The following is a 26,956-nucleotide window of genomic DNA, read 5'->3' as shown; positions in this document are numbered from 1 at the left end:
GTGGTGGATAGAATTTTTTATTTATTTTTAGGTGTTAATTTGCACAAAAAAAAAAAAGAAAAAAAAAAAAAGAGAAGGCCATTCGTTTCATGTGTGATGGATCGATTTCAAGTAAATATATGGGCCCGGGTATTGTGAATTCGTATTAATATTATTGTACTAACGTTTTTCAACTAAGTGCAACAGTTAATAGATTATTTTAGGAGAAAGTACACATATTTTTTTAAAAAATTACATTAAAAAAAAAAAAAAAAAACAAGTGATCTACAGCAGTGGTCATGGGTCTTAATTATACATGCGGCCACCGTAAATTCGAATTTATAAGGATATTTGTCTTTTTGAGAATTATTGTTGGCATGTTGGATTCTTTTGGTTATCGTTGAAATGAAATTGCGAAGAAACTTGGGCTCTATTTGTGGAAATTCTTGTTTTTCGTCTTTTATTTTTTATTTTTAAAACAAAACATTAATTAAAAAATAAAGTAAACTCAAAACCTTATTTAAAACACAAAAAAATAATTTTTACATTTATGTCATATCAAAAAATATTTTTTTAAAAAAAACAAAAAATATTTTTCAAAACAAGTTAACAAACTGTACGTTCACTCACTACAAAAAATTAAATTTTTTCTGACGGACGTTTTCTGACGTGTCAGGTAGTCTGACACGTCAGAAAACGTTCCTGACGGGGCCTTCCTGACGTGTTTCACGCGTGAAGATTATAGGTGTCAGAAATGAAAAATTTCTGACGTGTTAAGTTTTAACCCGTCAGAAATTTCTGACGTGTTATAATTAACACGTCAGAAATTATTTTCTGACGTGTTAAAGAGTGACACGTCAGAAAAATTTCTGACGTGTTAACTTGTGACACGTCAGAAATTTTACTGACGTGTTGAAATTTAACCCGTCAGAAAATTTCTGACGTGTCAAAATTTGACACGTCAGTAAATAATTTTAATAAAAAAAATCCAGAAAAAAATTAAAAAAAAAAAGAAAAATTAATTTTTTTTAATAATTTCTGGATTTTTTTTAATTAAAAATATTTTTTTTATTTCTGGAACAGTAGTCTTCTCCGGTCCCCAGTTCTCCCTGATCTCTGCTGCTTCCTCCATTTTCACTCTCTCTCTCTCTCTCTCTTCTTTCTTCCATTTTCACTCTCTCTCTCTCTTCTTTCCTCCATTTTCACTCTCTTTTCTCTCTTCTTTCCTTCATTTTCAAAAACCCAAACCATAAAATCAATAAAAAATCAAAAACCCAAATCAAAAAATAAACCTTTCGATCTTCTTCTCTTCAAATCAAAAATCAAAAATCTCTCAAATCAAATCAAAATAAACCAAATCAGAGCTTCTTCAAATCAAAAATCTCTCTTCTTTGATCCTCTTCTCTTCTCCTTTTTTTTTTTTTTTTTTTTTTCTTTCTTCTGCTGCTTCGATCTCTTCTCCATCCTTTTTTTTTTTTTTTTTTCTTTTCTTTTCTACTACTTCTCTGGATCTTCTGATCTTCTCCATCTTTTTTTTCTTTTTTTCTTTTCTTTTCTGCTGCTTCGTTCGATCTCTTCTCCTTCTTTTTTTTTTTTTTTTCTTTTCTTTTCTGCTGGTTCGATCTCTTCTCCTTCTTTTTTTTTTTTTTTTTTTTCTTTTCTTTTCTGCTGCTTCTCTGGATCTTCTGATCTTCTCCCATTTTCTTCTTTTTCTTCTTCTTCCTCAATCTTATTTTTCTCCTTTTCTTCTTCTCTTTAGAAGCTGGTGGCCGGATGTACAGAGAGAAGAGGCTAGGGAGATTGAGAGAGGAGAGAGAGAGCTGTGTTTGGAAATAAAAGAAAAAGGATTAAATAATATGAATATATAATAGAATTATAAAGGGAAAGAAGAGGGAAAGAAGATAGGGAAAAAGAGGGAAAAAGTTGAAAATCTCGCTTGTTTTTTGATATCAGGTTTCTGACGTGCTAAAATTAACACGTCAGAAATTTCTGACGTGTTAATTCTAGCACGTCAGAAAAGGTGAATATATATAATATAAATAAACCTAATATAAAAATTATTTATTTATTTATTTATTTCTGAAACATAATATATATATATATATATATAAAATAATTCCTGACGTGCCATACATGGCACGTCAGGAATTCCTGACGTGCTATATTTGGCACGTCAGGAATTTCTGACGTGCCAAATGTGGTGCGTCAGAAATTATTTTTTTTATTTTTTTTTTTTATTTTTTTTTTTTGTCTTCATTATTTTTCTTCTCTCCCTTTCTTAATTAATTCATTCTTCTTCACTCCCTCTTTTTTTTTTTTTTTTTTTTTTTTTTTCTCTCTCTGCACGTAGGCTTCAATTCTTCTAATTTTTTTTTTTCCTTTTCTTTTTCCTCCCCCAAGTTCCAACACACCGTAGTGTACACGTACAGTACCCTGCAATTTTTCTTTCCTTCTCTCTCTGCACGCTAGCTTCTAGCTATCTTCTTCATTTTAATTTTTTTTTTAAATTCCTGACGTGCTATTTTTAGCACGTCAGGAATCTAACATAAAAAAAAAGGTGAATATATATAATATAAATAAACCTAATATAAAAATTATTTATTTATTTATTTATTTCTGAAACATATAATATATATATATATAATAATTCCTGACGTGCCATATATGGCACGTCAGTAATTCCTGACGTGCTATATTTGGCACGTCAGGAATTTCTGACGTGCCAAATATGGCGCGTCAGGAATTCTTTTATTTATTTAATTTTTTTTTTTGTCTTCATTATTTTTCTTCTCTCTCTTTCTTAATTAATTCATTCTTCTTCACTCCCTCTTTTTTTTTTTTTTTTTTTTTTTTTTTTGTCTCTTTGCACGTAGGCTTCAGTTCTTCTAATTTTTTTTTTTCCTTTTCTTTTTCCTCCCCCAAGTTCCAACACACCGTAGAGTGCAAGTACAGTACCCTGCAATTTTTTTTTCCTTCTCTCTCTGCATGAAGGAGAAGAATAAAAAGATGAAAGAATTCATGAATATAATTAAGAAGAAAACCTAGCTATTTGGATGCAACGACAAGTTCATTTCATGTTTGTTTGTTTTATCTCCAATTAAATAGTGTTTTTCAGTGAAAAAAAAAAGACATAGAGATAATTAGATTTTAATTTCTATACTAATCGAAGGGATAGGAGAGAGACAGTGTTGGAAAAATAAATGAGGGGGAAGAATAAAAAGATGAAAAAAGCGGAGGGAAAATAAGAAGAGGAAAAAATTTCAAAATTTCGGTCCTTTTTTTTTTTTTTTTTTTCTTTTTCTGACGTGCAAGTATTTAGCATGTCAGAAAATTTCTGACGTGCTATTTTTTAGCACGTCAGAAAATATTTTCTGACGTGGCATTTTTTGCCACGTCAGAAAATGCTGACGTGGCAAAAAATATGCACTGTTTGCCACGTCAGAAAATACCTATTTTTTTGTAGTGACTTCAGGTGACTAGCTAGGATAGATTTCAAGTATATGGGGTCCCTTTACAAATGAGTGGAGGCCAGGATAGATTTCTTTTTTTTTTTTTTTTTTGGAAAGAAAAAAAATAAAGATTCCAACTAATAATCTATGTTTCATGTGTGGTGGATACATTTCGGCCTCGTTTGGTTTGCGGATTGTCTATTCCATTGGAAAAGGATTAGCTACCACTGGGATTAACTATCACTGGGAATAGATTAGCTAGTCCTATTCCTTTGTTTGGTTGTAACGCTGGAATAGACTACCTAATCCTATTCTTTTGTTTGGTACAATGCTATATGTTGGTGAATGGAATCGTATTGTGATTTTATTTCCTAAAATACCCTTATAATATAAATACAATTTATATTACTAAGGACTTCCATTCTTTTCATTTTTTTTGGAACATAAACAACTTTACTATAATTTTTTTTTTTTTTTTTTTTTTTTTACTTATGTCATGTATGTGGTTTTTTGTTTTTTTTGTTTTTTTAAACAATTACGCTACAAATATATATACACACTTGAACACAGGTTGTACGCTTGAAACCTGTGTTCAAGCGTGTGTATATATATATATATATATATATATATATATATATATATATATAATTGAATTAAAAATCAAACTAAGAAAGTATAGAGAAAGATCGAGAGAAACAGAATAAAAAAAATAAAAAAAAACCTTAAATAGAATCAAAGAGAAACGATACAGAGAATCAAAAGAAATAAAAAAAAACAGAAGCAAAAAAAAAAAAAAAAAAAAAAAAAAACTGAGAAACAATAAGAGAAAAAAAAAATCCAAATGAAATAACCAAGAAACAAATAAGAAAAATTGAAGAGAAGAGAGATCGTTGCTCTTTGAGAGATGGAGATCGTTTTGCAGAGTCTCTTTGAGAGACGTGGGTGCTAAAAGGGTGGGGTTGTTGTGGGCAATTTACACGATAATTTTAATCCCATAGGAAAGGATTAGTTAAGCCACTCGTTTTTTAGTGGCTTAGCTAACACTGTGTGTATAGGATTAGTAATCCTATGGGAATAGACTATTCCCAGGAATAGAGTGTTACCAAACAAAAGATTAGCTATACCTAGTGTTAGCTAGTCCAATCCAAGGGTCTAATCCGCGAACCAAACGGGTTCGCATGTATTGGTCTTGTGATTATCTTAATTGTAGAGCTGTGCATTTAAAGTTGTTATGATTAAATTACTCGATTTCTTTATATATATCGGTGTTGTGAATCCGTATTACTATTATTCTACTAACCTTTTTAATTTTAATTAAGAGGTGTACTATATAATAGTTAGTATATTATATTAGGGGAAAGGATACCCATACTTCTTACAAATTAAGTATTACTTGTACCGTCTTTTCCAAATTTTTAATTGAAGTAATGTCATTTCTCAAGATAATAAAAAATTAAAATTCACTCTTTAAACAAAAATGACAAAATACCCTTATAAATCTTTTTAGAAAAAATACAAAAAAATCAGAAAAAAAACTGGTGCTCCATAGCAGCGGCCATGGGTCTTCACTAGACCTACGATCACCGTGAGTTTTTTTTCTTTATTATTTTTTATTTTTTAAAAATTATAAGGATATTTGTGTTTTTGAGAATTTTTAAGGATTTTTTTATTTAGAAAAAAAAAATACGTTTCAATTTTCGGGTAGTTTTGAAGAACATTGCTTCAAGTGAAAGTTTAGAATGAAGGCTACAAATGATCTGAATATGTGTACTTTTCCAATTATATTTATAACAGAGAGTTGTATCCTAACCCAATCTAGATATCAACCTAACCTTACCCAAGCTGGTAAGTAGCCCAAGTCCAATAAAAAACCACTGAGCTCCATTTTAGTTGTACAAGTTGAAGACCGGGCTTGGCTAGGTTGGGACTCGAGGTTTGAAAACATGGGTTAAGCCTGCGTGCCACATCCAACCGGACCAGTCTACCTAAATTGCAATTCTAAGAACTTGACCATAACTTTAAATTCTCAATCCCTTTGAGATAAACTGCATAATGAAAGTTATGTGATCCTCTCTATTTTAAATGAAATCAATATTATCTATTTTAAAGTTAGAATTTAAAGTTGATTCAGTTAACAGTTTATTTTAGATGCATTAACTTTAAATTATGACATGAAATAAAGAATTTTTATTTTATTTGAAATTGAAAGGATTTTGTCCCTGCCCTTGGGTAACACACTAACACTTACCTCAACTGCCATGTCATTATAACAAAACTGGTAGTAGTAGTCACCATTGAATCTGTATGAATCCTAATGATTGATTAAAAAAAACAGATGTATTAATTAAGGAACATATACAAGAGATATACATACATATTACAGGTCTTCCCAATAATATCCATTATCAAACTTGGGCTGTAGGAAGCTTCTCTATTCGTATTCATTGTGCAAATTAAATGCAAAATACATTTTTCATGCAATCGGTGAAATAATCCAATCAGGCAGGTGAGCAGGTATAAAAAGGAAAGGTCCTATCAAAGAGGTAACATGTTTTATCCACTATGCTCTAAGGACTCCATAATCAAGAGTCTTTTTATCCTAAGAAACATACCCTAGCTGTCATTTAGGCATATCGAAAGTATCCCCTAGCTGTCAGCTCATCTCGACAGACCTCTAAGCCTTTCATCTTTGAACTTGTGTTGGGAGGATAATCCCTTGAAATGGTACTAAGAAGCAGTACACGAATTTCAACTCTATTAGAGCTGATCCTAGACTTGGTGGGAATAATAATATTCCACGCTACATTCCAGAGAAAAAGCTTGAATCTTTCATTTAAGTTTAATTTCCAAATGGCAAACTAGGTGGAAGGAGAGAGGTAAGGAGATGGAGATGGTTTTTGGTTTAGGAGCAGACCCTCCTAAAAGGGAAGGAGTACCCAAAGGAAAGATTGGTTGTAATTAATGAAATATTACTCTGTACATCTATGTTCATTACTCATTTTATGTAATGCCTCTTGTACATTTAGAGACGAAATCAAGAAATTTATTTAGGAGAGCAGAATATAATTTTAAAATAACACCTTTTTGTCTACCTGTAAGTCCGTACTTAGGAATTGTGAACAGTAAAATATTCTAACGGAGTAATGATATAAGGAGAGTCCTCCTAGACTTATCCCAAATATGATGTGCCATTTAAAATCACCATTGAATTTCAGATGAAAGGGGAGGAAGAAAGACCTGTAATATATATAGGAAGGAGGGAAGATCTAGATTTAGAACTTTTCTCTTCTTGAAATTCTTCTTGGTATTGTGTAGAAAAAAAGAGAAAAATTCTAAAGAGAATGTGAGCCTCTTCATTAAAGCTTACTAATACAAAACACAAGTACCCAAAAAAAAATAAAAAAGTAAATCACACAAATTTTCTCACAAAAAATAAAAATAAAGAAATATATTAGGTACACCAAATTCCCCTTCTCCATGTACTTAGCTTTCACACACACACACACACAAAAAAGAAAAAGAAAAAAAAAGAAAGAGATTCTCACTAGAATAGGTCACACGACTTTAGAAGTGTAGAAAGAAAGCAACAATATATTATATGATTAGAGGAAAAGGATGGATGGCGGGTGTGTAATTAAGAAAGATCTTTCTTGGATCCGGAAGAAAAATATTCCAAGAAAGATCTCGACTTGAATGATGACATAGCCATCCTAAACCACAAAAGAAGTGGAAGAAACACGAAATATCCGCCAAAGATACCAAACCAGGCTATAATCCGAGCATTTGATAATAACGGAGATGAAAAGCAATAGCAACAAAATAGGAGTCCAACGAGTACGGTGAGCAGCCATCCAATAAAATCGGGAGGGACGAGGAAGAAAAGTGTAACGTTTGTCAGGTAAAAGACGGCAGTATTTATTCCGTAAAAGGCTCCCACAAATTTGTCTCGAGATTCACTGTCAGGGTTGAACCGGGCTGTGCAGTTGAAGTGACTGGCACCGGTAGCGTTGATCGGACTCGGGGGTGTGCAGTTGAACTCATTGGGTTGATCAGGACTGAGTGCTGCCGGGTAGGTGACCGTTATTAGCAGTCCAGCAACGACCAACAGCGCATTCCGCCTCTCCTCTGTTATAACTGTTTGCCGGCGACGTATTCCTACGTAAAACTTCACAAATATTGTTATCAGAGATCTTAAGTAATGTTCAAGTCTAGTTGTTAAACGCCTCACACAATGTTGTCGTAGAATCTTTCCAATCCGTTGGTTGTCCACCTGTGTTTGTTGGCTTTGGAGTTCAAAGATGCCAAGCACCGTATGACCCTCTAAATTCTTTATATGAACTACTAATCCAACATCCAGTAACCTCCACACTAGTGGTTCATGATCCAATAACCACGACACTACCTGCAAGATGCAGAAAATTAGCATATATATATATATATATATATATATATATATATATATACTGATCCAAACACTTGATGTAGCGTCTTACATCGCCTGGAAATAGAGATGTACTTATATGTATACTCACACATTTTTTGACATTAACGCATTTTAAAGCTGAGTCAAAAGTAAACGCACAATATTGAGTGTTATTGAGGTAGAGCATTACATTGGCCCCAATTAAGTAAAAATAAAAACCCAAATATTGCTATAAACAAAACTTTAGAACCCATGAAAATAAAAGCAAAATATCACATCGAAAGCTCAACTAAAATTTTGGGTCACCCAACATGATAAAAAACTTGAGTGGAAAAGACTTGCCTCAGGTTGATTTCTGGATACTGCAACGTGCAAGAGAGTGTTGCCGTTGTCATCTCGCCCATCTAGTAGTTTCTCCTGCAACAATTTGGCATCTTTAAAACAAGCTTGCCCAAGCCATTGTACCAGGTACCAAAAAACATCGATCATGTCATATTTCAGGGCTATATGCAAGGCATTCTCTCCTCGAATCGTCACATCTTCAAGAGACTCAGGGCAAGCTTCTAAAAATTTCTTCAAAAAAGAGAGGTATCCTTTTTGAATTACGTAATGCAAAGGAGTCACACCCTCCCTTCCTCGGACACGGACAAAGTCCTTATCAAAATCAAGTAGTCGGTCAATGAATATGGCTTGTTTTCTTTGCAAGATGTAATCTTTTTCAAAATTAAAAGCATGGTTTTGCATGTTAAGGAACCAATAGAGTCTGTTTTATAGTTGTTCTTATCTTTTAGTATTATCCTTATAGTTGTTCTTATCTCTTCTCTTTAGTGTTCTAGTTGTATTTGTTTTACTTATTTGTATTGAATTAGGTCTCCTAGTTTGTATCAAGTTTGGGTTTGTCAAACTTGATTACAATTGTAACTCTTTGCCTATATATACAATGAGAACGAAGCTGAGACTTCATTCCGCCAAAAGCAATTTTCTTTGCTTTCTTTCATGGTATCAGAGCTTGGTGAAAGGACTTGAATTTTGGAGAGTAGGGGTAGGCAATCTATTTATGAGATACACGGCAGTACTGACAGCTTCAACCCAGTATTTAGAAGAAAGGTGGGATTGAGCTAGGAGACTAAGACCAGATTCAATGATATGCCTATGTTTTCTTTCTGAAACTCCATTTTGTTGAGATGTATGTGGACATGTGACTCGATGAAGAACACCATGTGTTGACAGAAATTTAGTAAAGTTATGAGAGGTGTATTCACCACCCCCATCTGTTTGAAGTTGTTTAATTTTAAGGGAAAATAAATTTTCTATCAAGCACTTGAATTTAACAAAGGTTTCAAAAACATCTGATTTGAGTTTTAGAGGAAATAGCCAGGTGTATCTAGAGAAATCATCAATAAAGATAACATAACATTTGCTTCCATTGATTGAAGATAAAGGAGAAATCCATACATCACTATGAATAAGCTCCAATGGAGCAGTGGTAATACGACTTGACTCAATAAAGGGCAATTTTCTTTGCTTTCTTTCATGGTATCAGAGCCTTACGGTTCATACCCCTCTCAATAAGATCCTTGACCCTCTCAAATTTTTGGGCCTTCTTCAACGGAATCAGCTTCTTCTCCAGGCAAATTCGCAGCTCTTCTTGCTGCCCTCAGATCACCTTTTCTCTTGCCGCACCTGCTGTACTGCACCAACATTGCCGCACTGCACCAGATTGCCGCACTTACTTTCTTTCTTCTTGCTGCACCAAATTACAGCCTCATTGCTGTTCTTCTCCTTGCCGCACCAGACCATAGCCGCATCTCCTTGCCGTGTCCTTGATACTGCACTCATGACGCAATCCAGCGACGCTGCTCTATCCTTCACAATGCCAAACATTGCGCATCTCTGTCAATCCAAGCTCGATGACAGCAACTATCTCGGATGGGTATTTCAATTTAAGCCCATCCTCAAAACTAACGGCTTGATGGGCATTGTTGATGGCTCTGAGCCATGCCCACCAAAGCTTATTCCATCTTCTCCGGACAAAACTACTCATGATGTCCCAAATCCAGAATATATTATCTGGGAAAAGAAAGACCAATGTATTCTCAGTTGGTTCATTGCAACCTTAACTGCTCCACTTGTGCCTACTATTTATGGGTGTAAAACCTCCAATCAAGTATGGAAAACCCTTGCCACTCGTTATGCTTCTCCATCAAGGTCTCACGTCACTCAATTGAGACGCCAACTTCAGACTCTCAGACAAGGTAATAATCCATGTGTTACCTTTATTCGAAGTGCAAAATCCTTGGCTGACCAGCTAGCTATCGCCGGCAGCCCCATCACCGATGATGACCTTGTATCCTACATCATTGGTGGATTAAGCTCCACCTACAATTCTTTTGTCATGACCTACTCCATGATAACAAAGAATACCACTATGTCTCTTGAAGAATTTCAGTCTGAATTACTTGGACACGAGCAACTCATTGAACATCAGGCTGCCATTGATGAACCACAATCCTTTGCCATGACTGCTCAGAAGCCAGGTTACAAACAGAGATTCAACAACCAAAGGAAACATTTCTCCAATTACAGAAATTCCTATCCCTCAAAGAAGACTTTCAACGGATCTCCTGGTATACTCCCAACCCCTGCTTTCTCCCAAGGAAAAACTATTACTGGAAGCACTAGCAACTACACTCCAAGAAGCAATTCTCCCAACAACTACACTCCAAGGAGAAATAACTACACTACAAGGAGAAATTCTCAACCTGGCATCCTCTCATCCAACAAACCTCTTTGTCAGATATGTGGCCGCTCCAATCATCAAGCATTGGACTGCTTTCATCGCATGGATTATTCATTCCAAGGACGACATCCACCATCTGAACTTGCTGCAATGGTTTCCCAATCCAACGATCTACAAGATGAAGATGAATGGCTCGCTGACAGTGGAGCCAATACTCACATCACTAATGACTTGGAAAATCTAACTCTGCAACAACCATATCAGGGTAATGAGACAGTAGCAGTAGGTAATGGTAATGGACTTGGTATCTCCCACACTGGCTCTTCCTCTTTTCTTCGCTCAAATCAACTCCTACATCTTAAAAATATCTTACATTGCCCTGATGCTACAACAAATTTACTTTCAATAAATAAATTTTGTCGTGACAATAATTGTCATTTTAAACTAACTGATACCTATTTCTTGATTAAGGACAACCTCACAGGGAAGATCCTCCTACAAGGGGCAAGTGAAGATGGTCTCTACCCATTAAGGCTACAACACTTCACCAAAAATAAAGTCAGAGCATTTACTGCGCAAATTGGGATCAGGGTGTCTTCTTCAGTTTGGCACAACCGCTTAGGGCATCCAAGTCATCAAATCTTGCAGCATCTGCTTCACAACTACTACCTTCCTGTGTCTTCAGTTAAGTCGAGTCAATCTATTTGTGTTTCATGTCAGAAGCTGAGACTTCATTCCGCCAAAAGCAATTTTCTTTGCTTTCTTTCATTGCAAAGCAATGTGAAGAGGGGTTAAGCCATATTGGTTAAGCTTCCTAGCAAACGAGGGCTTTAAGCCCATGATCTCCCTGACGAAATGGATGTGCCCTGCAGATACAGCTATGTGTAAAGGAGTGTCAACAAATGGAATCTTATCGACCCTATCCAAAACATGTGCATCCTTCTCTATCAATACATATAAGGCATCAATGTTTCCTTGCTCAGCAGCTTCTCTCAAACTCTTGTCAATGTTTCTTTGCTCGGCACTGTCCCTCAGACTCCCATCCATTTTAGGAGAGGTACCTGATAGTAGTCTGAAAGTTAAAAGGAAATGGCTTCTTTTTTTTTGTCTAATTGTAAAAGGAAATGGCTTTAAATGAGAAGATTGGGCGTCCTCTATTTATAGGATTGGATATCGATATCAGATCTGCACACCTCACTGAAGCAACAATTTTTACGTTGTTTGCCAAACATTGAAGCGTAAAGGGCTTGTCTTGCAGGTCAGTGCTACTGTGATTTATTTGTTTACATATCTTGGAATCTTATGAGTTGTCTGTCCACGTGCATTTGCTTTTGTTGATTTGGTGTTTTTTAGTATCTTTGTTAGCAAAAACTAATTTGCTAATTTGTTCTTGTATATATAATCTATGAAAATGTCTGAATGAGATGATTGAAAAATTAAGGAGACTTGGGATCCACTAAACAAAGTATTTTTAGAAGGCAATGCTATTTATAGAAAGGTTTCTCAATATAGTTTTATTTTCTAATCTAAGACTAGTCTTCTTGACACATGAACACCATATATGGTGACATGTAATGTACCTTTTATGCATAAAAGACACTATAGTTCAAGAAATATAAAACGATATGCCAAACCGATTAGAAGTTGATCGATCGGTTTATCCATACAGATATGCCTAGATATATAGGAATAATCCAGACGTACAAAAATAAAATAGAAAAAGAAAAGAAAAGGGGAACCACTTGAGAGAGGTCGCTAGCTTGAGCTGAGAGGCAGGAATATGGATTCCTATAATAAGCATCGGGGCTGAGGAAAAAATTAAAAAAAAAAAAAGAAGAAAACGGGACCTACGGAGACTTGAGCGGAGAGGCAGAAGTATTCCTATATATAATAAGCATAATTATGGCTTTAAATGATGAGAAGCTAGATTTGCCGTACAGTAGAACTGCATTCATAGGATTTGGATGATCAGATCTGCGTACGCGTCAATGAATCAACGTTTTTTAACGTTGTTCGCGGACAATAAAGGACGTTTGCTGGATTGCCTGGTGGGTCACTGGTGCGTCACTGGATTGTCTGGACAATAAGAGAAGAAATGTTACACTAAAAATCACGTAAAAAATAGAAATCAAAAGCTAAAACAAAATTGAAAAGGGACACAAAAATAAAAATAAAAGCAAATGTTGTAAATTAAAATCAAAACATAAAATAACAAAAAGCTCAAGTAAAAAATGATTTAATCACTGATAGTGAATCCTTATAAGTTATAGTAAGCTCCTTTCAGCACGATAGACCTCCATTAATGTTTCAACTGTATTCTCATTCAGTAAAAAAAAAAAAAGGGGTAAAGTCCATATATCCTTCTCAAACTATCACCCAATTGACAATGTCCCCCTCTAAACTTTCAATTGCGAGAAAGTACCTATCAAACTACCAAAACATTGTCAGTATCCCCCCAAAGCTAGCAAAAAGATCAAAATGCCTTAGATATTTCTTAATATGACAAAAATACCCCTAAAATTTTAAAAAAAATAATAATTTTTTTTAAAATGAAAATTTTAATTTTTTTTTTTTTAAAATTAAAATAATTATTTTAAAAAAAGATTTTTTTTTAAAACGGAAATTTTTATTTAAAAAAAAAGTATTTTTTATTTTTATTTTTTTAGATTTTTTTAAATATGTTTTAAAAAACGATTTTTTTTTTTTTTTAAAGGAAAATATTTTAATTTTTTTTTAAACGGAAATTTTTATTTAAAATTTATAAAAGAAAACATTTAAAAACAAAAAAAAAAAAACAAAAAACAAAAAACAAACGAAATTTTTTCAATTTTTATAAAAGAAAAATCAAAATTTTTTAATTTTTTTTCTTATAAAAAGATTTTTTTTATTTTAGGTTTTTCCAGAAATTTTAGTATTTTTTTTTAAAGAAAATTACTATGGGTACTTTCGTCATTGAGGGGTACATTGACAATATTTTGGTAGTTTGGGGGGTACATTGTCGCAATTGAAAGTTTGGGGGAACATTGTCAATTGGGTAGTAGTTTGAGGGGGGTATGTGGACTTTTTCAAAAAAAAAAAAAAAAAACGAGAACTTGCTTGGGCTTCATTTTTGGATACTGCAATGTGCACCAAAGTATTTTTGAAGGTGTACAAATAATTGTAGTTGCGTCCCAAGGGTAGCTCAATTGGCTGGGGACCACACCTTATGAAGCGGTGGTCACTAGTTCGAATCTCTCTCTTCCTCTTGTGTGGACATGTCAAAAATAAATAATTGTAGTTGGGGTTTTTTCTTCCATTAATGTTTCAACTTTATTCTCAATGTTTCAACTTTATTCTCGTTCAGTTAAAAAAAAAAAAAAGGAGAACTTGCTTGGGCTTCATTCTTGGATACTGCAATGTGCAACAAAGTATTTTGAATGTGTACAAATAATTGTAGTTGTGGTTATTTCTTCTTAACCACAACCACAACCGGTTTAAGTCATTATGCATTTTTAAATAACCACAACCAACGGTTACTTATTGTCAGTCAGATACGGTCTATATATATCATTATATATTTAGCCATAATTAGTCTTTCTAGTTATGGCATGTTCTTGTATTATAGCTATAGTATATTGTAATTAATAGGTAGATTTTAGTTACCTTATTTATTTCCCTAGATTGCTGTAATCGCTGAGATACAGCCTGTAATTACCTAGACAATTTCTATATAATACGAGGAACCCTCACATTGAGAGGTATTCAATACAATTGACATGGTATCAGAGCCATCATCTAAATTAGGATTGTTCTAGGTTTTCAGTTACCTGTTGTTTTTTTTTTTTTTGTGGCGATCGATAACTTCGATCATTCTGGTGGGTTCTAAACTGCTATTTGGCAGTTTTTTGTTGAGGGTCGAGGCAGTCTACATTGATTAGGTGTTGTCGGCAGGTTCAGGTGTGGCGGATTCTATTTTGGTGTGGTGTGGAGCGTTTCCGGCGATTTGTGGTGCTTGTCGGCAGACTTGGGCTTTCGGCGATCTCCTTGGTGGCTGTCGGCGATCTGGGCTGTCGGTCGTTTTTGGGCTGTCGGCGATTCTGGTGTATTTGGGGCCAACGGCGGCGTGGTCGTTTTTGGGCTGTCGGCGATTCTGGTGTATTTGGGGCTGACGATGGCGTGGTCGTGAAGGATTTGGGGCTGTCTGTGATTCTGGAGGAGTAGGGGTTGACGGTGGCGTGGTCATTTTGGGCTGTCGGCTATTCTGGAGGATTTGGGCTGACGGCAGCGTGGTCGCATGATCGTTTTGGTTGCTGTTTCTGTTTGGTGAAGACGTGAGGTGTTATTTGGGTGCTGTTTGGTTGCTGTTTGGGTGCTGTTTGGTGGGCTTGGGCTTGACTGGTAGCTGTGGGCTCATATTTTTAGTTGCTGGTAACTTTGGGCTTGCTGGGCTTGGGCTTAGTTGCTGTTTGGGGTTGCTGATTGGTGTTTGACTTGTGTGGACTTGGGCTTGCTGTCCAACAGATCTGGTGAGCCTATTACTCCTTTATCAGGTGTTTTAATTTCTAATTTTCTTATTTCATCATGTCTTCTAGCGAGGCTTTTGGGGTTCGTTTTACTGGAAAAAATTATTCTGCTTGGAAATTTCAGTTTCAATTATTTGTTATGGGAAAAGAGTTGTGGGGCCATATTGACGGTAGTGATCCAGCTGCTACGGAAACTAAGGAGTTGGCTAAGTGGAAGGTCAAGGATGCACGTGTGATGTCTTGGATCTTAGGGTCTGTTGATCCTCTTATTGTGCTCAATCTGAGGCCCTATAAGACTGCGAAGACTATGTGGGAGTATTTGTTGAAAGTTTATCATCAGGACAATACCGCACGCCGTTTTCAGCTGGAATATGAGATTGCTAGTTACACTCAAGGCAATCTCTCCATTCCGAAGTATTTTTCTGGTTTTCAAAATTTGTGGGGAGAATTTTCTGATATGGTTTATGCGAAGGTACCTGCTGCATCTCTCTTTGCTGTTCAGGCAGTTCATGAGCAAAGCAAGAGAGATCAATTCTTGATGAAATTGCGTCATGAATTTGAGGTTATTCGCTCAAATTTAATGAATCGGGATCCTTCTCCATCTTTGGATGTTTGTTTTGGAGAGTTACTTCGCGAGGAGCAGTGTCTTCTCACACAGGCTACGTTCCAGCAAGATTCTGCTGCATCCAACCCGAATCCAGTAGCCTATGCAGCCCATGGGAAAGGGAAGGGTAAGGATATGCGCAAGGTCCAGTGTTTCAGCTGCAAGGAGTATGGTCATATTGCTGCCAACTGTGCAAAGAAATCTTGCAACTACTATAAGAAACAGGGCCACTTTATCAAAGAATGTCCCATTCGACCTCAGAATCGTCAAGCTACTGCCTATCAGGCTGCAGTGAACACCTCTTCTGCTCCAGTGATGTCCTCAGCTTCTTCTGCGGTCGGATCAGCTATTCTTACTCCTGAAATGGTCCAGCAGATGATTATGTCAGCCTTTTCAGCCTTAGGGCTCCAAGGTAATGGTACTATTTCTTCTAAGTCTTGGCTTATTGATTCTGCTGCATCCAATCATATGACCAGATCGTCCGATACTCTTTACAATGTTCGTCCATATCATGGTTCATCCCATATTCAAGTAGCTAATGGGAGTCATTTAGCTATTACTGAAGTAGGAGATATCAATCCTTCATTCAGAGATATTTATGTATCTCCTGGACTTTCTAGTAGTCTTATTTCAGTTGGCCAGTTAGTTGAAAAAAACTGTGATGTCCATTTCTCTCGTGATGGTTGTCTTGTGCAGGATCAGGTGTCAGGGAAGATACTCGCGAAGGGGCCTAAAGTTGGCAGACTATTTCCACTGCACTTTTCAATTCCTAGTTGTTTATCTTTGGCTTGTATGACAGTTAACACTCCGAACGAAGTATGGCACAAACGTTTGGGTCATCCAAACTCTGTTATTCTGTCTCATATGTTAAATTCTGGTTTGTTAGGCAATAAAGAACGTGTGTCTAAAAATTTGTCATTTGACTGTTCTGTATGCAAGCTTGGTAAGAGTAAAACTCTTTCGTTTTCTTCTCATGGTAATCGTGCTGCAAAATGCTTTGATATTGTGCATAGTGATGTATGGAGCATTTCTCCTATAATTTCTCATGCTCGATATAAATATTTTGTGACATTCATAGATGATTTCAGTCGGTATACTTGGGTCTATTTTCTTCGGGCCAAATCTGAGGTCCTGTTTGTTTTTCAGACCTTTGCAGCGTATATTGAGAACCAATTTTCTACAAGTATTAAGATTTTGAGGTCTGATTCTGGTGGAGAATACATGTCTCGCGAGTTTCATGATTTCTTACACCACAAAGGAATTGTCTCTCAGCGCTCTTGTCCTTATACTCCGCAACAAAATGGGGTGGCGGAACGAAAGAACCGACATCTCTTGGACATTGTTCGCACCTTATTGCTTGAGTCATCTGTTCCTTCTAAATTCTGGGTTGAGGCATTATCTACCGCAGTTTACTTAATTAATAGACTACCCTCTCAGGTCTTGAATTTTGATTCTCCTTATTATCGATTGCATCATCAGCATCCTAGCTATCTTGATTTGCATACTTTTGGATGTGTTTGCTTTGTTCATTTACCTCCTCATGAACGTCACAAACTTTCTGCTCAGTCTGTTAAATGTGCCTTTATGGGTTATAGTATTTCTCACAAAGGTTATGTTTGCTATGATCCTTGTTCTAACAAAATTCGTATATCTCGTAATGTTGTTTTCTTTGAGAATCAATGTTTCTTTTCTACACATGTTGAATCATTGCCTGAGATTAGTATTCTACCTTGTTTTGATGACTTTCCTTTTTTGCCTGAGCGGTTCAAACCTGGAATTGTGTATACTCGACGTCTACCAACTTTGCCCCTTCTCGAGACTGACCCTTCATCTGAAACTGTTCCGACAACTCCTCCGATTGACCCGCCATCTGAGACAGTTCATGAGTCTGGTCCTCGATGCTCTACTAGGGTATCACGTCCTCCTGATAGGTATGGTTTTTCCCACACTTCTTATAATGCTACTTTATCTTCTATTTCCATCCCTACATGTTTTTCCAAGGCTGTAAAATATGAATGTTGGTGGAAAGCGATGGATGAGGAACTTCGGGCTCTCCAGGCCAATCATACATGGGACGTGGTTCCTTGCCCCTCTCATGTTAAAGCCATTGGTTGTAAATGGGTTTACTCGATTAAGCTTCGCTCTGACGGGACTCTGGATCGGTATAAGGCCCGATTAGTTGCTCTTTGGAACAAGCAAGAATATGGGGTGGACTACGAGGAGACATTTGCTCCGGTTGCGAAGATGACCACAGTGCGTACAATTATTTCTATTGCCGCCTCCCAAGGCTGGCCACTTCACCAGATGGATGTCAAAAATGCTTTTCTTCATGGTGATCTCAAAGAGGATATTTACATGACTCCTCCTCCGGGTTTGTTTTCTTCTCCATCTGCCGCTGTATGTAAGTTAAAGCGGTCTCTCTATGGCTTAAAACAGGCTCCCCGGGCATGGTTTGAAAAATTTAGGTCTACTCTGCTTCGCTTGTCCTTTGTCCAAAGCCAATATGATTCTTCTTGTTCCTTTGCAAGACTCCGACTGGTCTCGTTCTTTTACTTGTGTATGTGGATGATATTGTCATTACGGGCACCGACTCCAGTTTGATTGCACATCTCAAGCGGAATCTTCAAGACTCTTTTCATATGAAAGACCTTGGTCTTCTTACGTATTTTCCGGGGTTGGAGGTGCACACTGATTCTTCCGGTATATTCTTGAATCAACACAAATATACCCAGGACTTGATTAGCCTGCCTGGTCTTCAGGATTCTTCTTCGGTGGATACTCCTATGGAGGTTAATGTGAAATATCGACGTGAGGAGGGTGATCTTCTCTTTGATCCTACTGTGTTCCGACAGTTGGTAGGCAGCTTGAACTATTTGACTATTACTCGGCCCGATATTTCCTTCGCTGTCCAGCAGGTTAGCCAGTTTATGCAAACTCCACGCCATCTTCATTTAGCTGCTGTTCGACGTATCATTGGATATCTTCGGGGGTCCCCTAGCCGTGGGTTGTTCTTTCCAACCGGCTCTCCTCTTCGCCTTGTTGCTTATAGTGATGCGGATTGGGCAGGATGTCCTGACACTCGGCGGTCTGTCACGGGTTGGTGCATGTTTCTTGGTGATTCTTTGATTTCTTGGAAGAGTAAGAAGCAAGCTCGCATTTCTAAATCATCTACTGAATCCGAATACCGGGCAATGTCTGCTGCTTGTTCTGAGATTGTGTGGCTTTGTGGGCTTCTCGCTGAGCTTGGTTTTTCTCAAACTGATTCTACTCCTCTTCATGCTGATAATACTAGTGCCATTCAAATAGCTGCTAATCCTGTTTACCATGAACGTACGAAGCATATTGAGGTAGACTGTCATTCTATTCGGGAAGCCTTGGACACTCGTGTTATCTCTCTTCCTCATGTTTCCACTAATCTCCAGATAGCTGATGTCTTCACGAAGGCTATGACACGACAGTGTCATCAGTTCCTAGTGGGCAAATTGATGCTTCTTGATCGACCAACATCAATTTGAAGGGGGATGTCAGTCAAATACGGTCTATATATATCATTATATATTTAGCCATAATTAGTCTTTCTAGTTATGGCATGTTCTTGTATTATAGCTATAGTATATTGTAATTAATAGGTAGATTTTAGTTACCTTATTTATTTTCCTAGATTGCTGTAATCGCTGAGATACAGCCTGTAATTACCTAGACAATTTCTATATAATACGAGGAACCCTCACATTGAGAGGTATTCAATACAATTGACACTTATTAAAAGTTGGTTATAGTAACTGACAACCCCCTTTTTTTTTTTTCATAAAAATCGAAACACATTTTTTTAGCTATATATAAATTTTTTCATTATTTCAGTTATTTTTTATTTGAGTTTAATGAATTGTAGGATTGGACACTACTGTATCTGAAACTGTAGTATTGATTAACATAAACAGGCCGATTTTTGCATGCCAAGAAAAGGAATTGTATACATCATGATTAAAACACTAGCAGCAGACTCCTTATAGCACATTCCCTTCCCTATGTTTAGAGAAAATCTCCAAAAAAATCACCCACATCCAATGGAAACACTATAGATACCCAATGCATTATTAAATTATAAACAATTGATTCTCTCTCATCTCTCCTCTCTCTCCTCATGTTTCACATCTCTCTCACCTCTCTTTCTCGCTCTCGCACCTCACCAAACGGCCGAAGATTTGGGCGAGAAGGGGTTTCGGACCAAAAAGGGTTTTTGATATCTGATTATTTCCAATATCAAATCCATATCTAATGTTGGGTCATCGATCAGCTTCATATATAAGGCCCAACAGATCCCGAACCCAATTTCAACAAGTTTACAAACCGAACAAGGCCACAGATAGCTTAGCCCGGTAAGGCCTCGGACAGCTTAGCCCAACAAGGCCTCGGACAGCTTAGCCCGATGAGGCCTCGGACAGCTTAGCTCGATGAGGTCTCGGAAACCTAGTCCGAGACTCAACTCATGGGCCGAAATAGTCAAGAACCGAAGGGTAGGTTCGATCATTCCGCAATAAGGATATATCTATATTCTATTTAAATTAGGTGATCTTACCCCACATTTGAAAAGGCTATCTACAATGTAGACTAGCTATCAACATATCAACTATCCATATACAAACGAGATGGGCTATCATTCAAATTCAAAAGGTTATCTACACTCATCAGGATGCATGTTAGCTGTTAGCGCCTAAGCCGTACACGTCTGACCAAGGAGTACTTGGCCATCCTCATCTAACGTCAAACGGAAGCCATATCACTTATTCCACGATCTTAGGCCACTGAGATCACGGAGTGGCTAACAAACCCTATCCTTCTCATATAACTGCACGACAAATATTGAAGGATAAGGGATCCGAGACATATGGGGAATCAAACTCCATTTCATGCCTATGAAATTCAAGTTACCTTTCAATACTAAGGTAATCGCAACCCTTGCTTTTTAGCTTTCTTGTTGCTTGTATACTCTCTCAAATTACTGACTTAGGCATCGGAGTATCCCCGCCGGAACACCACCGGGGACTCTAATCCTATTGTTTGCTCTTGTGTGAAGGCCCGACGCATCCTTAGACACTGCGACATCACCCGGAGAGTGTGCCACGTTGCTCCTCGAAAAATTGTGCCTCAACAGTTTGGCGCCGTCTGTGGGAAGTCGATTTTCATTAGTTCTTAACATCAATCCAAAATTGTACAAACACATGCAACACATCCTCTGCCGGAAAGTCAAGTCGGGATGCCTGGCGCAATTGCAATGCCTCCAAACCTTGCCGAGTACATGAAGCAGATGATTGCCTCCATGGACGCACTGAAGAAGCAGAAAGAAGATTTTGCCATCAGGCTCACAGTTGCTGAAGGCCGTTACTAACTCGAGTTAAAAAGGCTATGAGACCAATCTAACCATGACATTAACCAAATCAAAATTCTTCACCTTTTGACGTGAATACTCAATGCTTTGGGACAAAAGGTCCAGTTACTCAGTGAAAAACTTATCAATGATCATATTTTTTTCTTTCTTTTTTTTTTTATATATATATATATATGTGCCAAGGTATCCATCTAATAAATCATCCAGTTTCACTTAAGACATAGAAACATACACATTAAACTTTCATATCATACCCCACAATTCATGTGCTAATGTGCTTGTGTAAGATCAGATCAAACATGTGAATTCTCAACTGTCCTAAGCAAGTAACCAAACTGAAAAACTCAATTATTAGATCATGTGTTCAAAATTTTAAGCTCACTGATGAAATCAAATCACAATTTTTAAGATCAACCAAAATTTTAAGACAAACATGAACATGCATATATTTTTTTTTCATTTTGAAATATTTTTTTTCATATATATAAATAAACAGCAAACAAAATGAAATTGGGACAAAGTGTGTGTAAACAACATGTGTGCCCATACCCCCAAACTTAAATGACACATTGTCCCTAATGTGTCTAAAACAAGGAAAGAGTGTACCCGGGAGATGGACGACATCGTCTTGGAAAGCATGGCTCATAGCACACCCCCATACTTGAAGTGAAACACACTTGTCCCTGGTCATCTTGAGGCATGTTGTGATGTGGACACTTAAGAAGCAGTGTATTGTAGTGGTCCCACGCTTGAAAGAACAGATCTCATCTCTTTGTTGGAAGGATTGAATCTCCCTTCTAAGTTGTCTTGTCTTTTGAGCTGGGAAGAACTTCGTTAGGAACTTGCTGGACAACTCTTCCCAAGTATGAATAGATTCTGCAGGCAAAGAATTATACCACAACTTAGCATTATCTTTTAAGGAAAAAGGGAATAAGACTAACCTGAGCCTCTCTGGAGTTAGGCCTTGAACATGTTGAAGCTTGCAGAGATCAAAGAACTCCCTGAGGTGCAAGTGTGGATCCTCCATAGCTTTGCCTCTTGAAGTGAGTTAAGGCATTCAGTATTTGTAGGGATATGTAGTAATTGCCTTCTACCGCCGGTTGGTAGGCTATGCATGAGGGCTGGTTGAGGTTCATTGGGATGAAGGCCTGCTTCACGGGCCTTCGCATTGGTTGTGGATTTTCTGGCAATTCTTGCATTGTTTCCTCAACTTCTTCTTCTTCTTCTGTGTCGAGGTTGTCTTTATGCCCTTGTCGAATGGTCCTCTCAATTTCTGGATCAAGTGGGAAGATTGTTGAGGCTGGAGATCGACGACCTTGCATAAGAAGAATTTTCCCTTATGGTCACAGCAGCTTCAGTACTACTGTGCGGAAGTCCTCTGGAACTGCGCTCGATCGTTTGTCCCTGTGCTCGATCGCAATGACAGAATGCCGGGTGCTTTAACCTGAAACAAAACACAGAGAAACACAAAAACAAAAACAAAGGCAAAATAAAAGAAAACAGAGAAAAATAAAAATAAAATAATAGAAATACAAGATTGAAATTGATAAGCGCCGAATGTTGCACATTCAAGCCCCTTAATTTGCATATGTTAATTCCTTAGCATTGTTATTTGTTTGATTTTGTTTTGTTTTTGTGTTTTCAGGTTATAAATAAAGATGCAATTAATTCCATTGATTTTGGGCTTAAAAGCACACATTGGGAAGACCTAGAAGATATGGTTAAACTTAACCAATCATGGTTAAGTTTAATCAAATAAAGGAAGGGATTAATTCGGAATTTCTCAAATTTGAGTCAAAATCGGATTGGATTCAAATTTGGATTCTGCATATGTCTCGGTATTTTGGCCATAACTTTCAGTTCAAATATCCGATTGAGGTGATTCAAGCGGCAGTAGAAACCTAACTCAAATTACTACAAATCATTGTGAAATAGCATTTTCCTAATTCGGAGCGCCTCAATACCAAAATCGCCCCGAAAGATAGGAACGCAATTCTGGGCGAATCCTATTCCGATTTGGACTTAGGTTTTCTTTGTCCTAATTGGACTTGGACTTAAATCTCCGAAATTTCTAGGTTTCCTAGGGCTTCTAGGACTGGCTTGCTCCCTATAAATAGACCCTCAACCTTCAAGAGAAGGTGTGCTTAGTTTTAGATACAAAAATCTTCTTGGAGGCTTGACAAGTTGAAGAGGAGATAATCCATGGCAAGAGGCCATCCTAGCACCCCTATGAGCGGCTAAACCCCTTTGTGGGGTATTGATGTAACCCTATCCAAGCACAATGGTTTGATTGTATTTAATTTCTAGATTTTCAATTTATGCATGTTGATTGTATAACTATGAGGATTGCTACAATTGATTTATGTTCTTCATATTAAATGCAATTGTTCTTAAATTCCAAAATCAATATTTGTGAAATTCTTCTCTTGTCTTAGAAAGTATTTTACTTTTATTGATCTCAAATCATTCTTGTTTTCTGTGATTATGAGGATGATGGTTATACAATGGGTTTAATTGACATATGATCAATAGGATTTGATAGGCCATGCCTAGGGAAGACGGATTGTACTACATCCTAGTTTAGTGTAATTTAGGTAGACAGTCCGTGTCAACCGAAGATGGGTTACACTTATTCATTGATTGTATGTATCCTATTAAAGAATTTGATAATTTATACCTAGGAAAGACGGGTCGTACCGCATCTTAGTGGTTAGGTGGACGATCCGTGCCAACCGAAGATAGATTATGCTTATTCTTTAATAAGGTAGTTTCTTGTTTATTTATAACATGCATAGCATGAATTTCTGGGATTAATTATGATTAGCCATTGTTGTGCGGATAGAGGTGAAGTCAATACCCTACACTCTCTCTCTCTTATTTTTAATCTCTTTTATTTTCATGCACTTTAGTTTTAAAGAAAATCAAATCAAATATCTTTTTAATTAAGTTAATTTTAATATTTCGAATTTTGATAATAAAACTCCTGCAGTCCTTGAGGTTTGACACCCTCTCTATAGCCCTATCCTACAGGATTCGTACTATTGCGAGTGGTTATTTTTATTATTGATATTTTTTGTCACAAAAATACCACATCAATTTTTGGCGCCGTTGCCGGGGACTGCTTAACGGTTTCATTATCTAAATTTAGAGATTAATTTTAGCTTAATGATTTATTTTTCTGTTTTAAGTTGCTAATTAAAAATTCTGTTTTGTGTTGATTTTATTTTAGAAACTGCAAACAGGTCCCTAAGTGCACCTAAGGGCCGTTTGTGAGTTTTTATTTTTACTTATTTTTATTTTTCTGTTGTTATTTTATGTTAATTATATTAGTTAGTTCATGTGGGGAGGCATTCCAACACCCCATGGACCATGTTCATCCTGCTATTGTCCTTATCATCATGTTAGAGATTGTCCTACAGCAGGACAATTTTCTAAGTATTCTTATGAGTATATGAACAGACCGTTCTCTAGACCGGGGAATGACCTTTATTCTGATCCCTACAACCCGGCATGGAGCAACCAGTCTAATCTCTCGTGGCAAACTCAAGCTCCTGGGAATTATGCTCCACAACGTCATGAACTGTACCATCAGGCATATCCGCAATTCAATGATCAATCCTATTCTCCTCAATATCAAGCAACTCCACAACAGATATACCAGGCTGCACCACCTCCCTCAGATTCTAATTTTGAGGATCGGATACTAAAAATGATAAATGAGCTAACGGGTGAGATAAAGCAGACGGTGAAATCTCAACAGGAACTTTATACTCCTCAATTCTTCGCCGAGATAGACGCCAGGATGGAAGCTCATGTTGAACAAATCATCAACCACCTCAATAGGATGGAAGAAGAAGAGTCTCAAAGTCAGCCGGTAGCCAATCCTGATGGACACTACATGGAGGAAGAAAGTACTTCTTGTCATGAGCAAGCTATCCCCACACTGAGGAGTGGAGTGGTGGTCGAAAACCACGTGGAAGAAAAGAAGGAGGAGCCAAAGGAGGAGCAAATTGAGGTCCCACAGGATCTACATCGGGAAAAAAGCAAGGAAGCGAGCACTAAGGCTTCTTCACTATCACCTCCTATTCCCGAGATGCCATATGAGCCCCAAGCCCCTATTCCAGGTAATCTGAAATCTTCATTTTTAGGGACAGATGACACTATCCCGGTCATTATTTCTTATGACTTACCAAGAGGCCATGAGGGTAGTTTGATAGGGCTGTTAGACGAGCAAAAAGAGACCATCGAGGTAGAAAAACTCCCCAAATATTCTCCCCATTTTATTCCAATTCATGATTCCTTTTCGGATGAGAAATTGTTTGGGAATACTCAGAAGGATCTACCTCGATATGCTGACATTTGGAATTACCCAATTGTGGGTCAAATTTATTCTCTTTGGTTTAAGAGAAGAAAAGATTGGTGCTTCAAATTTAAACTTAAGGGTCAGAGAACACTGCGCGCATCAAGGATGTGGATTCCGTTCCATATATTTTGACTAGATGAGTCAGTTTCATAAGATCGAGTGCAGGCCCTGTGCGCTTGACTCCTCACTCCACTAGGGTACATGATCTCCATCCAGGTTTACTTTATCCATTGTTGTTTCATTCTTTGTTTATATTTTTACAACAATGTGTGCACTTGATTGGTATTTGGTTGGAGTATCACATTTTTTTTAGGACATGTGTTTTTGCATTCAAGTTTGGGGGTATGATATGCCCACATCTGCTCATTCAGGTATTCCTATACTCTTGATCTTATTCTTTAGTTCTATACATACATTGGGGACAATGTATGATTCAAGTTTGGGGGTATGGAAAAACAAAACACAGTCCATTTTTGTTGTTATGTCATTCTTAAGCTTATGGTTGAGCTTTGATTTTGGTTTGAAATTCATTGCTAGGCTTAAAGTTGTGAACACATGATCATATGACTTAGGGATTTTGAGTCTTATTACTTACTTTTGGCAACATGAGATGCTTCTTGTTTCAATTTAAATCTATCTTGAGCACATTAGCACATGTCTGTGAGGTATGAATTTTGAGACCAATTATGTTTGTTTTCAATGTCTTGAATTTTGTTGGGCGACATATTGGGTGAATAACTTTGGCATGCTATAAAAAAAATAAATAAAAAATAAAAAAATCAAGTTTGAATTTTTCGCTGAGTAACCGGACCTCTTGCCTCATTAAGCAGTGAGTGTTCGTGTCAAAAAGTGAAATTTTTGGGTTGATTAATAAAATGGCTAGCTTAGTTTCGTAGCCTTTTTGACTCGAATTAGTAAGTCCTTAGGGGTGTCTTTACACCTAGTGCCCTAAAGCCATTTGGTTTGGGAGACATTGGCCTAACACTTGATACACGGGTCAACTAGAAAGCTTAAGGGAGCTAAGCATTGCAAAGCCTACAAAAAAAAAAAAAAAAAAAAAAAAAAAAAAAGGGAGAAAAAAAAATGTATGCCTTGGTTGTTTCATTTGATATGAAGTCCAATAAATTCTGAGATGTTGATTCATTCATATTGGAAGTATTTTGAAGCCTCATGATTATGTGTTAGTTCACTTTGCACTAATTGAAACTTGTTGTATCTCAATCTGCCATTGGTAAGTGATTTGACTTGTGAATTCCTTGAAATTTTGAAGATGGAGTTTATAATTTTAAGCTTGCTAATGAATGAGAACCATTATTTTTGTAATGCTTTATCCTTTTGAATAACATAATGATGACAATGGTTGTGGGTATCATTCCTGGAAAACCCTCACGAGACTTCACTCGTCCACTAGGGAATTCCTAGGGGTTTAAAAGGCTTGTTGCATACGCTAAATGCAATCGTATATCCCACGAAGGATGGATTTATCTTTTTGTTTTTCAGTTTATTT

General features: G+C 36.8%; 2 protein-coding genes across 2 annotated transcripts; one reads left to right on the top strand and one right to left on the bottom strand.

The window, feature by feature from the left end:
* Nucleotides 1-7,062: 7,062 nt before the first annotated feature.
* On the bottom strand, nt 7,063-11,638 carry LOC132174197 (ankyrin repeat-containing protein BDA1-like). The gene is made up of 3 exons (XM_059585889.2): nt 11,365-11,638; nt 8,194-8,594; nt 7,063-7,830 (listed from the first exon to the last, which is right to left on the bottom strand). The coding sequence occupies exons 1-3, from the start codon at nt 11,636-11,638 to the stop codon at nt 7,063-7,065; spliced, it is 1,443 nt and encodes a 480-aa protein (XP_059441872.2).
* A 3,690-nt stretch (nt 11,639-15,328) lies between these two features.
* On the top strand, nt 15,329-16,578 carry LOC148586933 (uncharacterized). Its single transcript, XM_088514939.1, has 2 exons — nt 15,329-16,109; nt 16,394-16,578. The coding sequence occupies exons 1-2, from the start codon at nt 15,329-15,331 to the stop codon at nt 16,429-16,431; spliced, it is 819 nt and encodes a 272-aa protein (XP_088371065.1). The 3' UTR covers nt 16,432-16,578.
* Nucleotides 16,579-26,956: the final 10,378 nt, after the last annotated feature.

The sequence above is a fragment of the Corylus avellana genome, chromosome 3 (assembly GCF_965113065.1).
Source record: "Corylus avellana chromosome 3, dhCorAvel1.hap1.2, whole genome shotgun sequence".
In the NCBI taxonomy this organism is placed as follows: Eukaryota; Viridiplantae; Streptophyta; class Magnoliopsida; order Fagales; family Betulaceae; genus Corylus; species Corylus avellana.
This window is presented reverse-complemented; position numbering and strand designations above follow the sequence as displayed.

What these genes read in the sequence shown, in the direction of transcription:
- LOC132174197 (XM_059585889.2), bottom strand. Translation starts at nt 11,638, where the DNA reads ATGGATGGGAGTCTGAGGGACAGTGCCGAGCAAAGAAACATTGACAAG. An exon ending in AACCCCTCTTCACATTGCTT is followed by an intron (nt 8,595 to 11,364) that starts TGCAATGAAAGA and finishes GGTTCCTTAACA; the next exon opens with TGCAAAACCATGCTTTTAAT. An exon ending in TATCCAGAAATCAACCTGAG is followed by an intron (nt 7,831 to 8,193) that starts GCAAGTCTTTTC and finishes TGCATCTTGCAG; the next exon opens with GTAGTGTCGTGGTTATTGGA.
- LOC148586933 (XM_088514939.1), top strand. Translation starts at nt 15,329, where the DNA reads ATGTCTTGGATCTTAGGGTCTGTTGATCCTCTTATTGTGCTCAATCTG. An exon ending in TTCAGCCTTAGGGCTCCAAG is followed by an intron (nt 16,110 to 16,393) that starts GTAATGGTACTA and finishes TGTCTTGTGCAG; the next exon opens with GATCAGGTGTCAGGGAAGAT.